The sequence below is a fragment of the Empidonax traillii genome, unplaced genomic scaffold (assembly GCF_003031625.1).
Source record: "Empidonax traillii isolate 1590-97213 ecotype Southwest subspecies unplaced genomic scaffold, ASM303162v1 scaffold235:size1242204, whole genome shotgun sequence".
Classification (NCBI taxonomy): Eukaryota; Metazoa; Chordata; class Aves; order Passeriformes; family Tyrannidae; genus Empidonax; species Empidonax traillii.
The window spans coordinates 1,080,252-1,102,583 of NW_020955428.1; the positions used below are offsets into that span (position 1 = coordinate 1,080,252).

Genomic DNA, 22,332 nt, shown 5'->3' on the forward strand with positions numbered 1-22,332 from the left:
AGTTGTACTCTCTGCTTATGCCATTCTTCTCCTCTCAGTGCTTGATTTTGAGAGGCACACAGTAGCAAAACCTCACCATTTTTGCTTTAAACTTAGTCCAAATGAGGCAACTCCTGGGCAGGCATCTATAGCCATTTGTACACGAACCCAACAGCCAGACAGCATCACTAGCACACTTGCTCTGCTCTCTGCATGGTGCTAGGAGAAGAAACACCTTTTTTTGTCTTTGGAGACACCAGAAGTGCCATACCATCCACACACCTTTGCTGTGTTATTTGTTTGAGATTTCCCACCAAAACTGACACAACACAGCAGACAAGACATAGCTGTGAATGATGAGCTGGTCCCAGTTCTATATAGAAATATAAGTCATGACCCTTTTTGCTACTTGTGAAATTGGGAGACAAAGACATATGACAACATGGGCTGCTGGAATTGTCATTGTCTTTATTTAATAGAGAACTTTTCTCATCCATTTTCTAAACAGGCGGTGTTATTTCAAAAAACCAGAAACAAATTCATGACCAAAACCACACATGTAGAATAACTTAAATAAACATTTTTTTCTTTTACAGATGATTGAAGTATAGGATAAATAAAATGTATTATATTATTTTGGACTTTCTCCATAAGCAGTTCATATCTAATAGTTTCTCCATTAAGCATTCAGAAAATCAATATATATCAGCTAAACTACTCTGGCACTGACTGTATCTTTGGAGGAACAAGTTGGCTGGAAAAAATGAAATTTCACTGAAGAATAAACCTATAGAAACTAGGTTTCTTAATGTTTATGCATCCTTACTCTTCTCCTCCTTAGGAAATACATTCTCTCCCTTCTGTCTTGAACTCAACCTACAGCAAATTGGTTTTATCTGAGCAGGGCTGTTGGTTCCACTGGTGAGTTAAGCTAAGTGACCAAATAGCACTGGAAAACATCAGGGATCATCCACAAAGCCAACATTAGCCTACTGTGGCTAAGCTCCCGAGAAACGCTCCTCAGAGTTGCTCTTTGCTCCTTTAGAGGAATGTATTCACTTTATTTACCCTACAAGTAGCCCAGCATTAGCTTCAATCAGATAAACCTTACATCCATGAACATCCACACAATGGTTGCACAAGGAGAGGCTTTTGCTATGATAAAGATACAAATCCAGGTCAACAGCCCAAAGGCTGTGATGTCAAACATGCACAGAGGCTTATCACACAATTCCAAGAGGTCCTGCCTTACCCCAGTGCTTAGATTGATTTGGCACCTAGGGAGCTCATTGTACAGCACTGCATGGACCAGAAAAGCAAAATGTAGCAGACAACTCACAGCCTAAAATAATGTGATAAATAGTGGTCCTTCCCCTCAACAGAGCAAGACTGCAGTAGGTGGAGCTGTTTCCTCTCTTTGTGTCATATCCCAGCACAATCCCAATGTCATAACAGAGCATAGCTGTAGCTCATAATATTTAACATTAATTAGAAAGACAAAGAGAGCAAATTTTAGTTCACTGCATTAGACATTAGCTTTCTGCTTAAGAAACTGAGTTGAAAAACTGACTTTCTTATGGTCTTTCTCATTAATACCTCTTGTCTACAAAACTACTACAAAACATTACAACAATCTATACTCTGCCTAAAATAGCTGAGCAGCTTTGATGATGATCTGCTCCATCCTAACCTGAACATTAATTCAGTCAACCTTTATACTGTTTTTTTTTGAGAATGCCTTTGCTTTCTTGTCACTGAAATATTGTCAACTCTATTTCACCTCACATCTTGTTTAGTGTCTACCCTAAAATCTCAGTTCCTATAGGCAAGAAGTTAGAAGAAAATCTTAGTTTTGTTTTGCAGAGTTTCTAGGTTTCATACTTGCACCAAAAGGATTGAAACCAGGAATTGTATCAGCTTAAATAAAGCAAATAAAAAATACCCCAAGGCACTTCTTAAACAAAATTCTCATGACTTTAATGACAAGTTTATAATCTGAAGAGGTGAAGTTGGTGCCTGAGTTATGACTTCTAACTCCGTGGGGTTCAAACGCTAAGGATTCCTCTTGACCTTCCTTCTCCTCTTCCGCTTTTCTACTCTTGTATTTGGTATGAAGAACGAAGATGCCCAAATTTCTGGTAGAAATCATCTTCAGCGCGATTCAGAGCTTCCTCATCTATGTAGACAGCTGGTCTCCGGGAAGTCAAAAAGTACTGGACTTTCCGCAGGCTCCATCCCATGACGTACTTCAGCCAGCCACTGACAGCAGCTGTAGACCTGCCAACACCAGCATTGCAATGAACATAGACAGTGTGTCCATTCTCCAGTAGTCCGTGCAAGAGGCAGACAGCTTGTGGCAACATCTGTATTCTTCCTAAGGTTAAAAACAAGGCACATACATTTGCATTGGAGAAAGCTAGGTTCATGGCTGAGAATTTGTCTGTAGAGCCTGATGAACTGTGAATAATAATGGCAAGCCTGACGTATTTGACATTTTTTTTTCTTTTCTCAAATGACCTTCTATGCTAACTTGTTTCTTTCTTGCAACATAGAATCAGATAACACAAAGCTGTCTTCTCTAAATATACATTCTGATTAACATCGGATGTGCATAGCATACTCGTTTTCACAGGAACTGAGACAAGGCAGCAAATTACACAGACCAGGACATCTTACATAGCCTTAAAGTTAGCAAGCCAAAAATGAAATGTTTTTTAGTACCAGAGGTTTGTGAAGGTACTTGCATACTGCTGCTTTTCAAAGCATTGTAACAAAGGCCATCAAGTCAATAGTAACTGAGGGCGGGAGATCAGAGGACTTAATACTGCTCTGATTTTTTGCTGTACAACTTAATACTGTTATAATTGTGTACTAAGCATATGGTTATATGCAACACAGAATAGCCTTTCTCAGTCCCAAAAGGATGAATATGCTATATTTCCTGACATCTTTCTCCCTGCTGTACCAGGAACTGAAGCTGCAAACAGCAGAGTCCAACTTTTCCTCATGGCACAGATGAGCACAGATGTTTAGTCCTTTCAAATCATGATTTTAAGGTCTCCTGTCTTCCCTGATGTCCTATTACTGATATGACAGTTCTCTATTTCAGGTAGTGGTATTTCACTGCGTTGAAAGCAATCTCTTCTGCTGGTAGGCTGCTCACTTGAAAACATGCTCACTTTCTAACCTATTGGCTGGAAACAAGATTTTGAACTGAGCATTCCAACCAAGGCCTTAAAAATACTAGTAATTTATGTTACAGCTCAAGTGCTATGAACATATTAAGCTAATTAGAAATTATTATAAAATGTCTCTATGGAGACTGATCAGGCTGGGATACTACAGTTAAAGTAAAAATATTTGCTGGGGAAGGGAATAGCAGAGCACAGCTCTCTGACACAACAACACTATCTCCATTTTTAATCAGAATGGATGGCAAGCTATCCTGCTGTGCAAGCTTGCAGTCTTCCACCTACACAGTATATTTTCATTATATGGTCTGAATTCAAGCTGAAAACAAAAACAGCCAAGCAGTTATTGATGTCGGATGGCTTTAAACTCAAATACACATAATAATGCCAGACACAAAGTACTTTAGATGGCCTCTCTGCTTACAAGAAAATATGAATAATTTGTTAAAGACAGCACACAAAGAAATTATAACTTTTGCGCTAACTACATTTTTATGCAAAATTTACACAGAAGAAAAAAAACGAACTGTCACGAAAATGGCAGATCAGTAACTCAAAGGGGTTGTTGCTATTCATTTACTGCAAGAGTGACCTACACATTACCTTCAGTGCTCATGTCTGCAGTTGGCAGCCAGACATAGGCAAGACCTTCCTCTTTATACAGTTTCATGAGGATTTCAGGGCTCATGGGTTCTGGGTAGCGGTTGCAGCCCCAGGAATTCTGAACAATGTCCCATTCAGTCTGGAAGTTCATCACAGCCGTAACACCCAGCTCGTGCTTCAGCTTGATGGTCACATGCTCCAGCTGCCGAGGGCAACTTCCCAGCCAGATGTTTGGCAGAATCCTAGCATTGAGAAAATATTGCAGTGGGATTGATTAAAATATTTTAAGATGGAAACTGCCAAGTTCATCGGTGTTCCAGTTCCAAACCTGCTTAACATCATCACACAAACACTGCTAAGTACAGCCTTTTCAGGTCATGCAGTAAGCAACTTTTTATTTCATTACAACTTCTTATTTCATTGCAGTTGATTTGGTAATGTTTGAAGCTGGGGATCAAGTTCCTAACCTACCAGAAATGGACAAATCATCTGAGAAAAGAATTCAGAGCATAGTTAGTAGCACAGGTTTCCAAGGCATCCCTCATTAAGCTTGCAGTAGTAGCTTAGTAACATCGCAGATTAGAATTAGAAAACTCTGAAAATTCACGTAATTTGTACATACACACACCAAAAAAAAAAGCCCTTAAGGAGTCACATGATCCAGATCCGAATTACTTTAGTAATAAGTCAAACTCATAAAACTCTTCCAACTTTGTAGCTACCACTATAATAAGGAAAGTAGAAAAGTAAAACCAATATGAACTATCCTTCTGTAATGAAACTCAAAAATTAATCAGTAATTTTCTTCTAATTTTTCTCTGATGTTGTCCAGTCTAGTGGGAACCAAAATGGAGAATTACAATGCATGTCTAGTTTCCTCAAGGACTGAAGAACCCAAAATTTTTCAAGAAAACTCAGGAGGTTTGTGCAGGATGGATAAACAACCATATTTCTGGTAATTATCTAAAATAAGCTTCAAGACTTCTGTGGTTTTCCCATTGTTAATTATCATAAAACTATTGTCTGTCTCAACAGATTGTGACATTATAAACTGAATACTAAGAGGATTTCTTGCAAATGAGGGATTTAATCTGCACATGCAATTAAATTTATGGTATCTACATTGGATTATTTATATGCTCAAATTATTAGTGATATTAGTGACTAATTTATTTTGCTTCCATAAACATTGATTTTGAACATGCAATCCACAAACTACACAAAATATCCCTTCACTTGAGCATGCAACTTTGCAAACATTATTAACTGCAACAAAATCTGGAATACTGTTAACTGCAAATGTGCAACAAAAGCAAGATCCTCAAACATAAAATGTCTTTCATGAATTTCTTATGGTCTTTACCAATTTTCACCTCAGAAACAAATAAGGAAAGTTTTAGGCTTATTCAGGAGCCTATAAGCTGCCCTTAAGTCAACAGGTAACTATTTCCATTTTACTATCACAGCAATAACTGCTTACTAGCATTTAATTAAGACCTGTAATTGACTGTAATGATTAAATACTGCAATATTAGTACTGAAATATGGTCAAAAGAAAAAATTCAGATCCAGGAAGCACTAATTTTTACTGTTTCCTGCATGTCAGTTGCATCCACAGTGAGTTGCATAGTAGCCACGCAAATGCAGTCTTTAGCTTTAGCCCCTGTTTCAGTGAGACAACACACAGCATATGGTAACTGAGACCAATTTAAACAAATGTATTGCATAGCAAATAACCATTTCAACACTGTTTCAACAGTAAGACTCTTTGAAGAGATTTGACTTAGTTGTTTCACATACATGTTCTGGTCTAGATTGCTTTGAGGGTATTTCCCACTGCTAATAGAAAATGCACTTGTTCATAAGCAACAATAAATCCAATAAATCTGAAATTTCAAAAATAAAGATTTACATTTTTCATCACTTCTCTCACGGTCCTTCTCTTCTTTAGAAAGAAGAGAAGACTTGGAAAGAAGGAAATCTTAATACACAGTTTTCTTAAGCTACAAATTAAATTCAGATCATCTAATAAGAAATATCAGTACTCAGTCAGCAATGGACTCCACAGCAGCCTGAAAGAAAGGCAATAAAGCACACAAATTGTATGTTCCCATTATGTACAAGGCACAAATCCCACATACTGATACAAGAAGGGAGCTTCTCAAAATTGCCCAAAATCCAGCACAACCAGTTCAAGCATTTCCACTGATTAAAGGGGTGAGCAGAGGTCCACTGCAACAACTGCTGTGCTGACCCACGTCCCAAGTGCCAGCCCCACTGCAAACCCCATCCTAACCTGAATGAGTGGCCACTGTCAGGAGTTCACCACAATGATTAGAGCATTTCAAGGTTGTGAATGTAAGTTAAAGTGCCCTAACAGATAGTGACAAATAGTTGGAGATGAGCAATGCCCACAACACTCCATCACCAAGCAAGAAAAATGACAGCATCACTAATATCTCATGACAATATGAGGATATTATTTCAAGAACAAGAACATTAGTATCCTTTCTTCAAAGGCTTTCCTGGAGGCTCATATATATGTAATTCAACTGATATTTTGGGAAACATCTAATATGTGAAATTACCTTGATGGGAGAGCAAAAGTGTGTTTTCTTGGATTTGATTGAATAAGGAGTGACTAAAACATTTCTGAGATGAATAAAATTCTGGATAGTACTCTTGCTTATAGAAAAATCAATGCTTTATATTTTTTCCCCTCAATGATTATTTACTGGGTGAACATCACAGCTGTGGTATTTGCAAGACTCCTGGAATATACACTGTTTGTTTATGTTGTTCTTGCAGTCTAACAGGTGAGACTTCCTGTATTGAACAACAGTAATTGCATTTACCGAACAATCTGATGAATTTACCAAGTTTTTATCCCTGTCTTTCCTGTAATTAACTAAACTAGCAGCAGCCTTCAGAGTTTGAAAAAAAGAAAAATTAGGACAGCTAATTCTTGTGAATTATTTTTATGATCAGGTTCTAGAGTTTAGCCTTTGAGAGGACCAAGATGTAGCCTTGACCTTGGTCTTCAAGCACCTTATTTACCCACTTGGAAATAACTGTAAAGTCTTGGTCTTGCTGGACAAGGCTTAGCCACTCTTTCACCAGGAAAACTGACCATGCAGAAAACAGTAATGAAGAGCTGTCCTATCAGCCAATTTATGTAAAAGTTCTAAGATAATCCTGCTGCATGGTACATATATTTCTACTTGGCTTTACCTTACCTTTGTCTGACATCAGAAGGAAGGAATAAAAGGGTCAGTGCACATGCAAGTACAGAGACTAATGGAGAGTTTAGCAGCTTTATTTTAGATAATAAATTTTTTATAGCCCTGTTTAGGGCTTCATTATGCTGAGGACCAGGAAAATATACATATTCAACAAAGCAAGAATGCGGTAATTTCATTTTTACATCTTTCCTTAAAAACGTGACTTTTAGTTTTCCTTTTCAATGCAGTCTTTCTTCTTTAAGTTGCCACTGCACTTCACTAGGAAGCCAGATTTTATCCACAAGAATATTTGGCAAGGAAAAGAGACCTCTTTTCCTTCCGCCCTCAACTGTCACATAGTAGTGCTCTGAGCATTCTGCCAGCCACTGCCTTCCAGCTCGCATGTGGTTGTTTTCCAGCAGCAGATTAAGAGATCGCTACATACAGTTCAAAAAACATTTAGAGATTACATTTCATCAATAAATCTTAAATCTTTTCAGGCATCAACCCCTTTCATATTCCCCAAATATCACAAGCTGGTGGTATTTTAACAAAATTCTACTTAGAATTCTGTTTTCATATAAAAATGGCACTTAGTCACCATAAATGTTGACTCCCTGCATTGCTAAGATAATAAGCCCTGCTTGGTCCAAGAAGACACGGTCAATTCAGTCAGAGACAGTTTATCAATGAAGAAATCCCCTAAAGTAACATAAAAAGTATCCAGCAATCTTCTGAGATTAAGACCTGTAGACTGTCTTAAGCCCTTTCTGGAAAGGTACTTCCTGTCAAGTTACTTTCAGCCTGTCCTACACTTCAGTTTTCCAACAGTAGTATGTAGAAAACATTTACTTTCCTTAAGGGGACTTTTGGAGATTAAATAGATGAATTAATGTGAGAAGTCTGAATTAGTGATAACAGGTACTAAATGTTAGGGAGGTATCTGCTCAGTTTGCTTCGACTTACATAGCCCTGACTGAAGGTTGATGTTTTAAAAACCTGCCTTTTGATTTGTAAACTGAGAAAACCAACAACAATTTATCATTACCATGGAATAAATATGGAACACCTTGCAATCAGTTGCATGGGGTTTTTTTCCAGCACACAAATTATTTTTAATGATCTAGACATATATTGCATTTGTTGGCTTCCCCCCAGGACCCTGCACAGCTTAGATTAAATTATAACAATTCACTATGAATGCATCTGAAAAAACAAATGTATTTCATTTAATCAATGCATATGCAAATAGTCTTTCCATTCTTAAGGAGAAAAAGAGTCTGAGGCAATAAAGGATTTGCATCTTGATACTTTTTTTTTTTTTTTTATTGAGCAGACTGTAGTTTTCAGCTGGAGGAAATGTTCCCAAAGCATGCCAAACTGTACCTTTCAATCTTTGACCTTCACAATAGATAGTAGAAAAACAACTCAACAACTGTAGTTGTAGAGATTTAATCCACAGGGAAGATGACCTGTCACAGAGGAAGACATCAGGTTACTGCCTCAGGCAGTCACCTCCTCCTCCATGACAGAGATGTCTACACTGCTTCTTCAGCAGCTCCTGTCTTACTTCTGCTGATAATGGTTTAAGGCAAACAGGCACTAAATTCAAATTTCCTTATAATCCTGAGTTGTAAGCTGGGATGACTCAGGTATTGCTTCCAGATCTGTTCAATCATCAGTGTGCTAGAAGTAGGCATCTTAGAATCTACCTTAAAATCAGTCAGAGGACTACAGGAGGTCACAATTCTTACAGGAAAGGATAGGATTTGGGCCTCTGGGAAACACAGTTCATCAGAGTATCTATTAGATACGGTACTTCAGATGTCCTTTTATCCCTATTGTTGCCAGCTTTAATCAAGAAAGGGGACTTTGCCAAATAGAGTGATCCATCAACAATGCCATTTGTTTATATCAGTAATATTTTTTACCAAGGTTCAGTGTATTATTTCAAATAAAAAGTGATGGATTGATTCATACTTCAGTGCCTGGTCAAGGTGTAGACTGACGTTTAAGGTTTCAATTCACTTCAGTTTTCTGCACCAGTCTTCCTCAGATCCTATTAAGCATCTGATGACAGTGAGCTGAGCACTAATATCTACATATTAACAAGATACAGCAATTTAGCTGAAACAACAAACAAAATAATTATTAAATTGGCTCTGTCCTCCCTTAAGATTTTTATTTCCTAAAGGTGTAGCATGCAACTAGAGCTACACTTAACTTACAGTAAAACTTATTCTGCATTCCCAGAAGAGCAACATTTATAATTCAGTCAATTTACCCTCAGCATTTTGTGTTCTTGTAGGCATACAGAGTGGTTTTTTGTACCAGTGTAGTGCTATTACCCTGACACCACTACAAGCAAGCAGCCCAAGGGGAATGTAGGCCTGAAGTACAACTCAGTTAGAGATGTCTTTTGCAGCACTTGAACTACTAGAGATTGTTTCCAATTACAGCACATTCTCATTTCCTCCCCTGATGGCACTGGAGCAGGAACTCCTTCAGAATGGAAAATTATGACCTGTTTGTAACAAAAGCTTCATAGAAACTTTCAACTTTTAACTGAATTCAAACTAGTTTTTAAGAGAAAATACCTGTTCTCTGTCTCATTTGATGCATACACAAAAAGAGATTTCCAAAAGTATTGCTTTGGGCATATTCAAAATGAGAGCACAGGAAATCCTACCAGATGTAGCTGAGATGTTCTTTCATCTTTTCTCTACTTTCTGCCTTGTGACAAGGCACATAACTTTAAATGGGGATACCACTGGATTATGATGATCCAGAACTATCATCCTGCCTGTGCTCCTTCTTTTGCCAGTGGCAAACAACATATAGCAGCTTATTCTTAGGTCTATGTGTGCCTTCCCTGAAATACGAAAGTAGATATCTCTTTTCTAGGCCCTCCTTGTTCTTTTCTGCTGAACTTGTGACAGTGAAAACACTAAGAGCACTTGCTAGAAAGCAGAGGGGTTCTTGTACTTTTGTCAGAGAAATCTAGAAACATTACTTAGATTGCCCTGAAATTTATTCACAGAAAAAGATTTTCAAATCACTGAATTCTGCTCTCCAGTGGAAGATCTGAGCACTTTCAAATATAGTTTGACATGTAGAAAGCACATTGATTACCATCCTTGCCTTCATAAATATTTTTCTAATGTCCAATATAGTGCAGTCACAGGTCACAGAGACACAAAGAATAGATTCCACTCTGCAAAATCCTTTTACTTCTCTGCCAGTTACTAACGCACTCTGGCACAGCTTTGTGTTCATCACACATACACACACTTGTCATATATTCAAAGCATCTGATCATTCTTTTTTGCCTTTGGACTCTCTCTTTTTCTTAGTATGTTATGCCTAGTACTGAAAAGAATGCATTTCTGAGAAGAACCAAAGTTTACTTACTTCTTCTTCTGCTTCAAAGGCTTTATCCCTCCTTATACTTCCCTGGCTGTCTTTCTACAGCATGTCATTGCTGACCTATATTCAACATGGAATTTGTTTTTCAAGTTAAGATCTCTCAAAACAGATGAACCTACTCCAGGAGAGACCAAAATTTGCCCCAAATAGAATTATTTAAGATTTTATTAGTTACAACTGCCAGTGGTGTCAAATAAAACTAAATGAATATGCAGCAAAGGAGCAGATGAGATTCACAGTTGATGAATGCATCTTGGTAATATGCCTTGGAATAAATATCTCACGTACACATCACTGTGTTTTAAGATAACTATAATCAAATAGAAAGGGAACCAGTAGATTCTTGCAGTGGTGCTTGGTGAAAATGTTGATTTACAGAGATGTCAGAGTGGTAATATGAGCCTGCATAAAGAAGTGAACTGAAAGTAAGAAAATTTATAGTAATCTTCTAAAAGTCAGTGATCCCATTCTATGCATTCAAACTTTGAACTTTCTACTAACTATTTTACTGCATAAAGATACAGAATAACGAGAACATTCAAAATACAGTACATTACAGCTATTTTTTGTGAAAATACTTTCATATAAGGGTAGACTAAGAATTTAGCATTTTCAAGAGGAAATTAGACAACTGCTTAAAGATAAAATATATGGGGGGGCAAATCAACTGGGTTTATCTACATAAAAGAGGCAAAGAATATAAAATTCCATGTAGTTTCACCTATAAAGCAACTACCAAGAGGTGAGAAAAATGGCAACATTGTTTTAATAATTTCTTCTAGGCAGATGCCAAAACAGAGGAGTCCCTGGTTTGGTCTTATGCAAGAATTCTGCTCTCTTTACATTCTCTTTAAATACAGGACAGAGAGGTCTCTCAGCAAAATGCCTCCTTACCAAAGAAATAACAATGTAGAGTAATAATGTAGAGGGGTTATGACACTGACATTTCATTGCACAGAGCACATGGGTAAATGCCTGTGGTCTTAATCCCTTCCTCCTCTTGACTTACTGATAAAGTCTCCCTGCAGAAGACAAGCCAATGGAGGTTCTGTGATGACAGGCTTGGCTTCAGCAGGATTGACTGAGCACAGTCTGATGCACTCAGCTGCCCAGCATGCAGTCAAGCAGTACTGGCCAGAGTAGGAGAGCAAGGTTTTATGATGCTATGGTCTAACTGATGGAACACTAAGATCACATAGGCAGGCTTAATAAGATCACTCTTACCAAGAAAGATGGAATAAATGGCCATAACCTTAGCAGAAGCCATCTGAGAAAAGTGTTGATTAATGATAAGACTATATCCTACTGAAACAACACAGCGGCAGACCTTGTAAAAACTACTTACATTCTTGAACAAAAAAATTGCTTTTACCTCAATGCCAGACGTAGAAGGAGCACAAGTAATTGCTTATAAATTTGTTCTGCTTTACCACTGAAAGAGTGAAGTTTGTTGTGAAGTTAAGGATTGTACCTCAGGGCTTTAAATGAGGAGAATTAAAAAGACTATAATGTAGTTCCAAGGTGGGGGTTCTTTTCTTATCCTTCTTATTTGGCACTTTGATGAAAAGCAATTAAGGTCTGGCAAATTTTCTTCTTAGGTGTAATTTGAACTACTTATCTAGCCTCTCACATGAGAGCAGTTTTGGAATCTAAAAAGAAACACCTGCTTTTATCACTTTAGAACAACACTTTGTCAGCTTAGCAATACACAAAGTTTCTCAAGCCCTTGAATTCTGAGTGTTATGCTTAATAGTATCTTATTTATTCCATGTTCACAAATTTGTGGCATAAAACTACCTCATTTGCTGATATGCCAAGCTAATAAGCCATTAAGATTTGACCTCAAGCTGACAACGTGCTAAAATGAAAGCAAGAAAGAACAAAATCAAACCTGTAACTGAAACACAGTGTTACCCGGACATGTATGAGACACTGAGCAACTGTGCTAATGCCTAAGCTCAGCAGAGCTATCTTCATTTGTAACCTTCTACTTGACTTCTGATTCTGGAGAGGCCCACAGGCTATGTATGCTTTATGGATTGTCCTAGCTTTGAATTCACCAGGGATACAAGATAAGAAGGATCCATGTGAGTAGAATTAGAGTCAGTCCCATAAGAGAAGTTTAGTCTAGATGGAACTACAAAGTTTTTTCTTTATAGCCCATTTTTCCCTTCCACAGCCACTCCAAATGTTCCTTTAACAAGGAGCACAAGAGCTTTATCAGAAGAAACTCACAAAAACCTTATGAGATGAGGACAGCTGCAGAGATCAAGAGCATTTCTAACATCTATACCTTGTCACAGCAGGTGTATTGGGTCTGGCTGAGATGGAGTTAATTTTCCCTTAGCAGCCCTCACAGTGCCATGCTTTGCATTGGTAGCTAGAAAGGAGGAATGGGAGCGGAAGGGGATGGAGCGGGAGGGCATTTGTTATTTATAGTGTTTGCCTTCCACAACTGCTACATGTGCTGAAGCCCTGTTTCCCGGGAAGTGACCAAATATCGCTTGCTAATGGAAAGTAGAGAATAAACACGTTTTTTTCTCTCTGCTTGTGCATGCATAAATTTTTGCTATTGTTTCAGTAAACTGCTCTATCTCGACCTACAAGTCATTTTCCATCTTATTTTCTCTCCCCTGCCCAGCTGGGAATGGGGAGTAATAGAGTGGCTTGGTGGGTACCTGGTGTCAAGCCAAGGTCAATCCACCACAGCAGGGAAGCTATTTCATGAAAATAACTAAGGAACTGGGAACTAAACCACATCCCCCAATGCAAAAAATTAGGAGACCATCACTAGGAGAAATGGGATGAAGGAAGAGAAACATCTGGACAGCCCAGATATCTGGCACTCTAGCAGAGAGTGCCAGAACAATCAGAGTTCTAGAAGACAAGTTTTCAGAGAAAAGACTTAAAGGTCCAAGGGTTAACATCAGAATGAACATACAGAGATATTCCAGCCTCAACCACTCTGTGATTCTGGTAAAAAACGAACAGGAGTTGCCAAGCATATACGAAATGGCTATAAAGGGGCAGGATACTAATTTGTTCTTCAAGCCTGCTGTGGAGAGAACAAGAAGAAATGAAATTAAATTGCACTAGAAAGACTTAAACTGAGATTAGTAAAGCTTTTTAATGGTAGGAATAGTGAGGTAATTGAATGGAAGAGTAACAGGCCTGTTGAGTCTCATCACTTAGATGAGATCATATTTTAGATCAGGCTGGATAAACCTGGAATGATTTAAATGTAATTGAGATTGAGTTGGGGCAAGGAAATGGACTGTATGCTTTCTGAAGTCTCTCTGAGCCTATGATCTATGATATTATAATCATAAACTTTAATTTCCATTTCTGGAATAACTACTTATATTAATTTATCAAGCTCCATCTTGAAATAATTTAGGTTCCTTGTCCTTCCTGCCCTATTAGAAAGGTCATGCCAGAATTCAGACATCATTCCTTTGATGACAGAAACCTTGTTCTAATTTACACTCTAAATTCATTCAGAGGCAATTAATATCCATTTGATCTTAAGGCAGGTTCAATTCCAATAATTCTTCTTCCTCCTTTGTACTAATTCCTGAATGTCTTTTACAAATAGTATTAGATCCCCTTTCTCAGTCTTCATTAAATGTGCTGTCTATCCCAGGCACCAGAAGTAGTCAAAATATGGTAGCACAGAGTTCCAGTTTATTTATTTTGAAGGAGTAGAAAGCAGGATTTGCCTTTGTAGGGAATGACTCTTTCTTTCTTTGGTATAAACATTCTCTGACAACAGTGTGCCAATTACAAAAATACAGATTGAGAAGAGAATCAGGTTCCAAGGCTTGTACTGAACAACCTGAAAAGGGCTCCTCTATTGGCTTGTGAGGATCAATGCTGAAATGCTCCAATTATAGAATCTTGTCTCATGCAACCACGGTTGCCAACAGTTACTTCCTACATATGTCTCAGTGAGATTGCCAACATTCCCATTTGTTTTGAATTAGAACAAATACCCGGAAACGCAAGAACAACAGGCTGCTAAACTCAGCCAGATCACAATGAGCCATGAATCTCTTGGCATTAGGAATGAGAATTTCTAACATTATTGCTTAGCAATGGGAATGATGCCACTGCTGGCGCCTGTAAGTTAGTTAAAGCATCTTAACAAAATTGACTTACACAGCTACAGATGAACTTTAGGTTAGTGTCTGAGAAATTTCAAAAATCGTTGGTAAAAATATATTTTGACATCTTTCAGAGTTTAACTTCTAGCAGCTGCTTAGAAATCTAGACTGTGAAAATAATAAAAGATAAAATTACTTTTCCAAATGCAACATTTCAGGTCCAATGGAAATGCATTCCAATGCATCAGAAACAAGCATATATTAATGAAAATTACATAATTGCAAAGCACAGTTTATTGCAAAGTGGCCTTGTGATCCACATGGCAGCAGCATATGCATACACACAAAATAATGGAGTCCCCTCAGAACTGCAACAGTCAGAGGAAGAGGCACATCCATCCCTTCTGGTACGATCCAAATACAGTCCTGATGAGCTCTGCATCTGTGTTTATTTCAGTCATTTATCCAGAGTTTCTAAATTCACATCAGCTAATTTCTATGAATTTTAAAGAGAGACAGACATATTCTAGAGCCCACAGGCTGGGGGACAACGTCTTAGGAATATGCAGAAAAACTAAATCCATGCATCACCACAGTCAGATACACAAATGTCTAAAATAATGTGTTTCCACAACAAAGTCAAATCAAAGGAACAACACTTGTATAGTGCTATCATAATAAAATTGTCAGAAAGCTTCATTTTAGCTAATGTACTTGGTTAGTAGATTATAAACATAAGATTAATAACCTTGGTGGATAAGTTGCCAATGTCTTTGTTGAGGCCCAGTTGAGGCTGGGATGGTAACGGAGCTATTGAGAGGCCCCAGAACAACCTGTGTATGCCTTTTTAGTGCAAAACTGCGAAGTATAGTGGAATCTCTTGAAGTCTTGGATGACAAAAGGGAAGAGAAGTCATGAGAGTTAAATTTATGAACAAGCAATGCTACAGGTTTTATTGGAGCCCAAACACTGACAAGTATTAGTTTTTCGAACTGCCCCCACGTTTTTCTTTTCAGATGTCCTTCTTTTCCTAGCAATATCACTTCACTTGCTTAGAAACTGAAATTGCCAGCATTTGAACAAATATATTAAAGTGATCTACTGTTACTAAAGTTTATTTAAATGTGTTTACATTCTCAGCTGAAGCTTGACTTTGTAAATTTGTAAAACATACCAGATAGCCTTATTACTGAGAGTGTAAATACATTTGAGAAGCTCTTTCCTAATTTTACCTTATCAGTATTACAAGGAAGCCAAGAAATTCAGTCTTCTGCAGTGAAAGTGGTAGTTAATACTGTTTAGGAATGGCCTGCACATAGCCAACCTTCAAGCTGGCAGCTGGACTGCAGAAAGAAGGAACATTCAAGAAGTTATTTTATTAGGGAAGCTGCATATCATTCTCATCAGATCTTCACTTTCGGAAAATGAAGGCCCTAGTTATAACTGTTCTAAATTGTTTTTAAAAAGCAGTTCTGGAGAAGTTAGTTTAAATTAAAAAAATTTAAAAAATAAAAATAAAAAAAGGGGGGGGGGGGCAAAAAAGGGGCTCTACAAGCCCACAGACATATATATACTAGTGCCCAGCATCCAGCCCTGAGTCTTGCTGCTGGCCCACAGATGGTCTTTCAGAAGGGGAGGACAGGGGAAGGGAGAGGAGTGAGGAGACAGGAGAAAGTAAACAAGCTTCTATCTCATTATTGATTTTATAAATATTCTACATTTTCTTGTCTCTGTATTAAAACTGAAATACATATTTCCCCTTTATCCTCTTCTCGATGCTTAAAATCATATATTCTCTTACTAGGTTTTTCACATCAAAGAAATAAGCCATTTCATTTAAACTTACAAACCATGATGTCTACTGAACCAATAAAGAAGAAATCCATATTTCTTATAACTTGGCAATGTCTATGACATTTGACTCAATTTTTATCATAGTTCACAGGAGGACACACATTAAACTTCTGAGTAACAGCAGGGATTATGTACCTGACTCCCTGAAATTAAATTTCTCAAAGTACAAGCATTAAAGTAGGGAACAAGAGATTTTACTTTGGCCTCTTAATAAGTTCCCTGGGAAGACAAACACAGTTCATTTCTTTGTTGTTTTGTTTGGTTTTTTTTTTTCTTGCAGAGAGAAAATTATAAATGGGAAAATACAGCAGCAATTTGATAATCTCTGTTTACTCTCGGGAAATAAAACACTTATGTTTCTGAGACACACTCCAAAGGAAATAGAGCTATATTCAAGTTTTCTTTCTAATAAATAATTTTTTATCCTTTAAATAGAAATCTCCATATTTTTATATGGAGGTGCATTATTTGAATTATCTTGCAAATATCCAAAGCATTTAAGCTTGAAAACTTGCATTTATATTTCTCAGCACTTATAAAAATTATTGAAGATGAAGGTACAATTCATAACTTAATAGCTTCAGCCTGCTGCTGTTTTAAACGAAATATCTTTAACACTTTCCACATTTCATTTGAAACAACTTTGCAGTTTTTTATGTCACATTTTTTTGACTTACAGCTACTTCTTTCAGAAATACAGTATACACTGACCAAGCAAACACCAAACCAGCTGGTGACAAGAAACCATCTGATGGTGCCACCTTTCACATTTGGGGACTGAGAACTCTTTTATTCTGACGGTTTTTTTCTGTAAGAGTCAGCTTCAGACTGGCTAGGCTAATTTGCCCTAGGAGCCATGCCTGGAAAAATCACAGGAAGGGGAGGCAGAGTGGACTACACTACAAACACATGACCCTGGTTCAACAGGTTCACCAGGGGTAAATTATGCAAGTGTCTTAGTGAAGTTTTTTCTGGTAACAACCCCATGTCTGAATTTGCTCCCTCCTGGTATTGCTATTAGCTCCTGGTTATAGCAATAAGAATGAGTACACAATCTCTGCTTTTGAAAAAGAGCTTCTGCTATCTTTAGATAAACTGTATTAAGAAGTGCCAGCAATTACAGGGCACCTACAAAAATACATGTAAAAGCTAAGAGGAAATAAATATCTGCATGACAACTGGAACATCATCTTCAGTGAGTGATGCTGCCCCTTCCTCGTCATCCCAGCTGTGAGCTAAATTGCCCAGGATTTCACAATCTCAGTCAATTTCATTCACAGCCAGCAACACCAGCAAATTGCTTTCCAATGGAGACAGAACTTTACTACCTCACTGACAGCCTGAATGTTAAAGAGTGAAAAGGCAGGGAAAAGGGCTGAAAACCTCCAGAAGAAATACAGACAAGCAACAGGGAGACACAGTAAAACACACAGAGAAATTAGAAGCAACAGTAGTTTCTGCTCCCTAATAGTAATACCCCACATAAAATTCATACTAACTGCACTATCAACATTTTTCTGTTATATCCCACAGAGAAAAACAGAAGTATGTTTACTCCTCCAGGTTTTTGGATGGAGGGTTCCCAATCTTCCTTCTGGTTTTTTTCTCCTAGAATGACAGAGAATTGTAAGTTTTTCTTAAGAAGTAAGGAAATGATTTTGTGCAGAGGCACATGAAAAGATTTTAAAGAGTAAGTGGTTTTAACTAAATTATCCACTACCAGCCAACTGATGAAAGGCTTGATCTTCCCATTAACAGCCAGATATGAATCACAGATTGGTACAGAAAAAAAGTCCAGAAAAAACTCACAAGACTAACCACACAGCATGCTAAGATCCCCTTTAACTTGTTGGGTTTAGAAATTACTCAGTTAAATTACAAGTTCTGTGGAGTTGAACCTTATTTCAGGTTTTCTTCTAAAGTGTCTTGCAAGCCTCATGGTTGTGGCATGTGAATAAAAGCAAGTTGCTTACACAAAGCAGCAGCCAATCTTTGCAGCTTTCTCTACCTCCGCCATCTCACAGCACTGGGCCCAGCTCAGCCACGCACATCCTACTAGGTTTTTTAAATAATTTTTGAAAGTTTTTAACATTTGCCCAATTCACTGAGCTGTCCAGAACCACAGGAAGCCATGCTCAATGTACTTTATATGTATCATTTATACATAAAAATAATTTGGTTTCCAGAGGAGGGGCACATCTAGCAATCACTGCCTTGTGCTGATGGGGTATTACAAGTCCCTGGACTCCCGTTGTGGTCCCGTTCCTCCTCCTGCTGCCAAGCAGCCCCACGGTGGCCCTGCATAAATTCCAGTCCATAAATCCAGATCCATTTTGTCACAGACAAAATTATATTAACTTCTGAAACAAAAGTACATGAAGAGCTTTGTTGCTTGAAAAGCTCTCTTTTGCTTCAGGGACATTAGTGCTCAGGGTTTCTAGCAATACTCTCAGGAAGTATACTCATACCACTTCCTTAGCACCAGAGAAGCTAACTGGTTCCTCCTCATCTGAGCCACAGGGCAGTTTGAAGGTCCTTGACATTACTTCTCAATATGGTTCAGAATGTGACTAAGAAGAAAACAACTTTTTCAGATGTGTAACATCAAAAAGATTTCCTTTCTCTTTCTTGGCAGGGATAAGGAATGGAAAGAACTTTGCAACTCTGGTCTCCTTCATGAGGAGTGTAACACAGTTAAGCAAAAGAAGGCAAACAAAATGTAATGAAGGTGCTGTGGAAGCCATTTCTTTCTAGTACAGATCAGTGCTAGGCATTATGAAGGGATCGAGTGCACCTTCAGTAAACTTGCAGATGGCACAAGCTGAGTGGTGCTGTTGGCACACTTGAAGGATGGGATGCCATTCAGAGCAACCCGGAAAAGCTCAAGAGTAGGCCCATGGGAACGTCATGAAGTTTAAAAAGACCAGGTGGAAGGTGCTACCCTGGTTTGGGGCAACCCTCAGTGTCCATACAGGCTGCTGAGAAGGACTTGTGGGCGCTGGTGGACAAGAGACTGGACATGAGCCAGCAATGAGCTTGCAACCCAGAAAGCCACTTGTATCCTGGGCTGCATCAAAAGCAGGGTGGCCAGCATGCTGGGGAGGTGAGTCTGTCCCTGTCACCCTCTTTTCTGCTCTTGTGAGACCCCACCTGGAGTGCTGAATCCAGCTCTGGGGACTCCAATATAAGAAGGACATAGACCTACTGAAACAGATCCAGAGGAGGGCCACAAAGATAACCTGAGGATCAAGCCCCTCTCCTATGAAGACAGGGAGAGAGAGGCGGAAGAAGCCTGAAGAGGTCTCCAAGGAGACCTAGTTGCAGCCTTCCAGTACCTGAAGGGAGCCCACAAGAGGGATGTAGTGGGCATGTAATGATAGGACAATGTGTAATGGCTTCAAACTGAAAAAGAGTAGGTTTAAACTAGATATTAGGAAGAAATTCCTGACTGTGAGGGTGGTGAGGCACTGAAACAGGTTGCCCAGAGAAGCTGTGGATGCCCCAACCCTGGCAGTGTTCAAGGCCCAAGTTGATATAGCTCTGAAAAACCTGGCCTAGTGGAAAGTGTCCCTGCCCATGGCAGGTGTGTTGGAACTAGATGATTTTTAGCGTCCCTTCCAACCCAAACTATTCTATGATTCTTTGGTTACTTTAGAGGATTCAGTGATTTCTGAACCATGAAAATATTCTGTGTTTCATTAGAAATACACTAGTTTTCATCAAAAGTGAAATCCACACATTAGTGTGATGTGGCCTTATTGTGCTATTAATAATTATTCTACTTGTTCTAATAACCTAAAGCAATATAAAATACCACACTAAATAATTTATAAAATTTTATGCTATTTAGACTATATACAGGAACTGTTCAAAATTATTAAGTTATCAATAATGCTGGCAATATACATTGTATCTTTATAGAAAGAAGGGTAAACACTCAGAAAAGATGAATATTAATGATGCCTGACATTTGAAAAATCACTGACACAAAAACATTAATAGTTCACAAGTTTGCTAGTCTTCAGACCTGTTTGCTGCCAAAATCATTCCTTCCCACAATTTTATCATATTCACATCCGTAATGTACTATTCATCAGACATTACTTCAACAGTGTCATCTGAAAGTCTAGACAATATTTTGTATCCCTCAGCCACTGCGGTAGACAACAATCCTGGCAGCCTGCTGGCTAATAGCCATTCATCAGGTTTAATAGGCCGGTCACTGTAGGTGAAAGCAATACTGGGAATTCACACACTGATGAAAGTCATACAAAAATCTTTAATCTAAAAGCTCTTTTTTCTTCTGGTAAAATTTACATCACCCGTTCTAAAGCCAGGTGTTGCTCGCTACTATGGCACTTGCAAGAAACACAATTAGAAATTAATGAGTAACATCCAGGATTTCCCATTTCAAGCTCCTTTTGAGTGCTCAAATGGTAGGTCACAGAAAGAAAGCTGGAGCTGCGCAGGCAACAGCTATTTGCTAATACTCAGAAAAACAAAATGACTGAAAAGTGAGTTTCCACCATCTAGTTCATCCACAGTATTTGACAGGCATCATAGCTTGTGACTGCACAGCTGGCACGTCCTAACTCTCTTTCTGTTCACAGGATTAAGATTTGTATCTAAATTGCCAACAGCCTGGCTTAGGCTATCCCAAAGGCAGATGACATCCTGCCCATGCAAAATCAAATCAGTTTTCAAGTTTTTAGCCATTGTTATGGAGCGTACAGTGTGGGGATTTCATGAAATGAGAAACTTCTTGTTTGCACAGGCAACAAATGTGGAAGAAAAAGGCATTTGTTGCCCAATATAGAGGTCACCCAAATTAAATTAATGGAAACAAATAAAGACTTTAAAAACTGATCAAATTCTAGCCTCATAATTTGTCTTCTCACTCTTGCTCCTATTTCTTCACACTCCTTCTTAATTTTCAATAACTTAAATAGAAAATTGGTTAAATGTCACTTTTTACACTAATTTGAAACCCATTTTCTTCAAAGCAGAGACCAGTAAAAGCGTTTCACAGCTGTAGTTGAGGGTGATGTAGAAAAAAATGAAGATATACAAGAAACAAAAAATAGAATTAACCTTTAAGCTATTCTATAAAAGGTGTTTCCCATTGGTAAGTAAAAAATGGCTCTAATTTAGACTAATTTCAGTCTATAACTCAGTATAATAAAAAAAATATTCAAAGAGTAGTCAGATATCCTAGTTCATGGGATAAACATATCACAAAATGTGCCTTAGAATATTTTCATTATTTAATGTATAATATGGCCAGATAACTTTACAGTTAGAGCCCCAAGTACTGAAATCAAAGGCTGAACTCCTATTGATGTTAAGTCTTTTTGATCAGAATCATTTTACTAGAATAAAATCGACAACTTTTGTTCTAGAGCTCATTATTTCTTAGTCTTTTCTCTAATATCACAAGCATTCTTTAGGCACAGGGGACAGCTAGCTCTCAGCTTTTAATGTTAATTATGGTAATCTCTGCAGACATCATCACCTCTTCTCTTAATTCATAATGCAGGCATAAAATAGCAGTGCAGCTTTCTGTTACAGTAGCATAGGTCACAGCACTCCAGGGTTTTTTTGTGACAGTTTACACTTTAAAGCCTTTTTTATAATTCAGTAATAAAAAAAAATATTTCAAAATTACATTTAAAACAGAAGGATATTTTATTTTTTGAATTAATTAAAACCAGTAGGAAGAAAAATTAAAGAATAAAAATAAATAGAAGCACTGTTGCTTGTATTTTTTTCAGTTGCACAATTCAAAGATAATTCTGATTTCATACTGAACCAACTATACTCAACCAGATTCTTGTCTTCCACCCCAATTAAAGATGCTCTGTGCTCTATCAGCAGAATACTGTTCTAGTGCCTTCAAAAGGTAAATAAGAAGGATCTGCATTTTGCCCTGGATCATTCTTCATTCACTCACCTATC

At 37.9% G+C, this 22,332-nt stretch overlaps 1 protein-coding gene across 3 annotated transcripts in view; it reads right to left on the reverse strand.

Moving 5' to 3' along the window:
• Window positions 1-427: 427 nt before the first annotated feature.
• The window catches only part of EPM2A (EPM2A, laforin glucan phosphatase), a 41,068-nt gene continuing 19,163 nt past the window's right edge, over window positions 428-22,332 (reverse strand). For all 3 annotated transcript variants that reach the window (XM_027888205.1, XM_027888207.1, XM_027888206.1), the window contains exons 3-4: window positions 3,774-4,015; window positions 428-2,353 (exon numbers count right to left, since the gene is read on the reverse strand). In XM_027888205.1, the coding sequence (XP_027744006.1) occupies window positions 2,073-2,353; window positions 3,774-4,015 (523 nt within the window). In that variant the 3' untranslated portion in view covers window positions 428-2,072. The remainder of the gene's footprint in view (window positions 2,354-3,773; window positions 4,016-22,332) is intronic.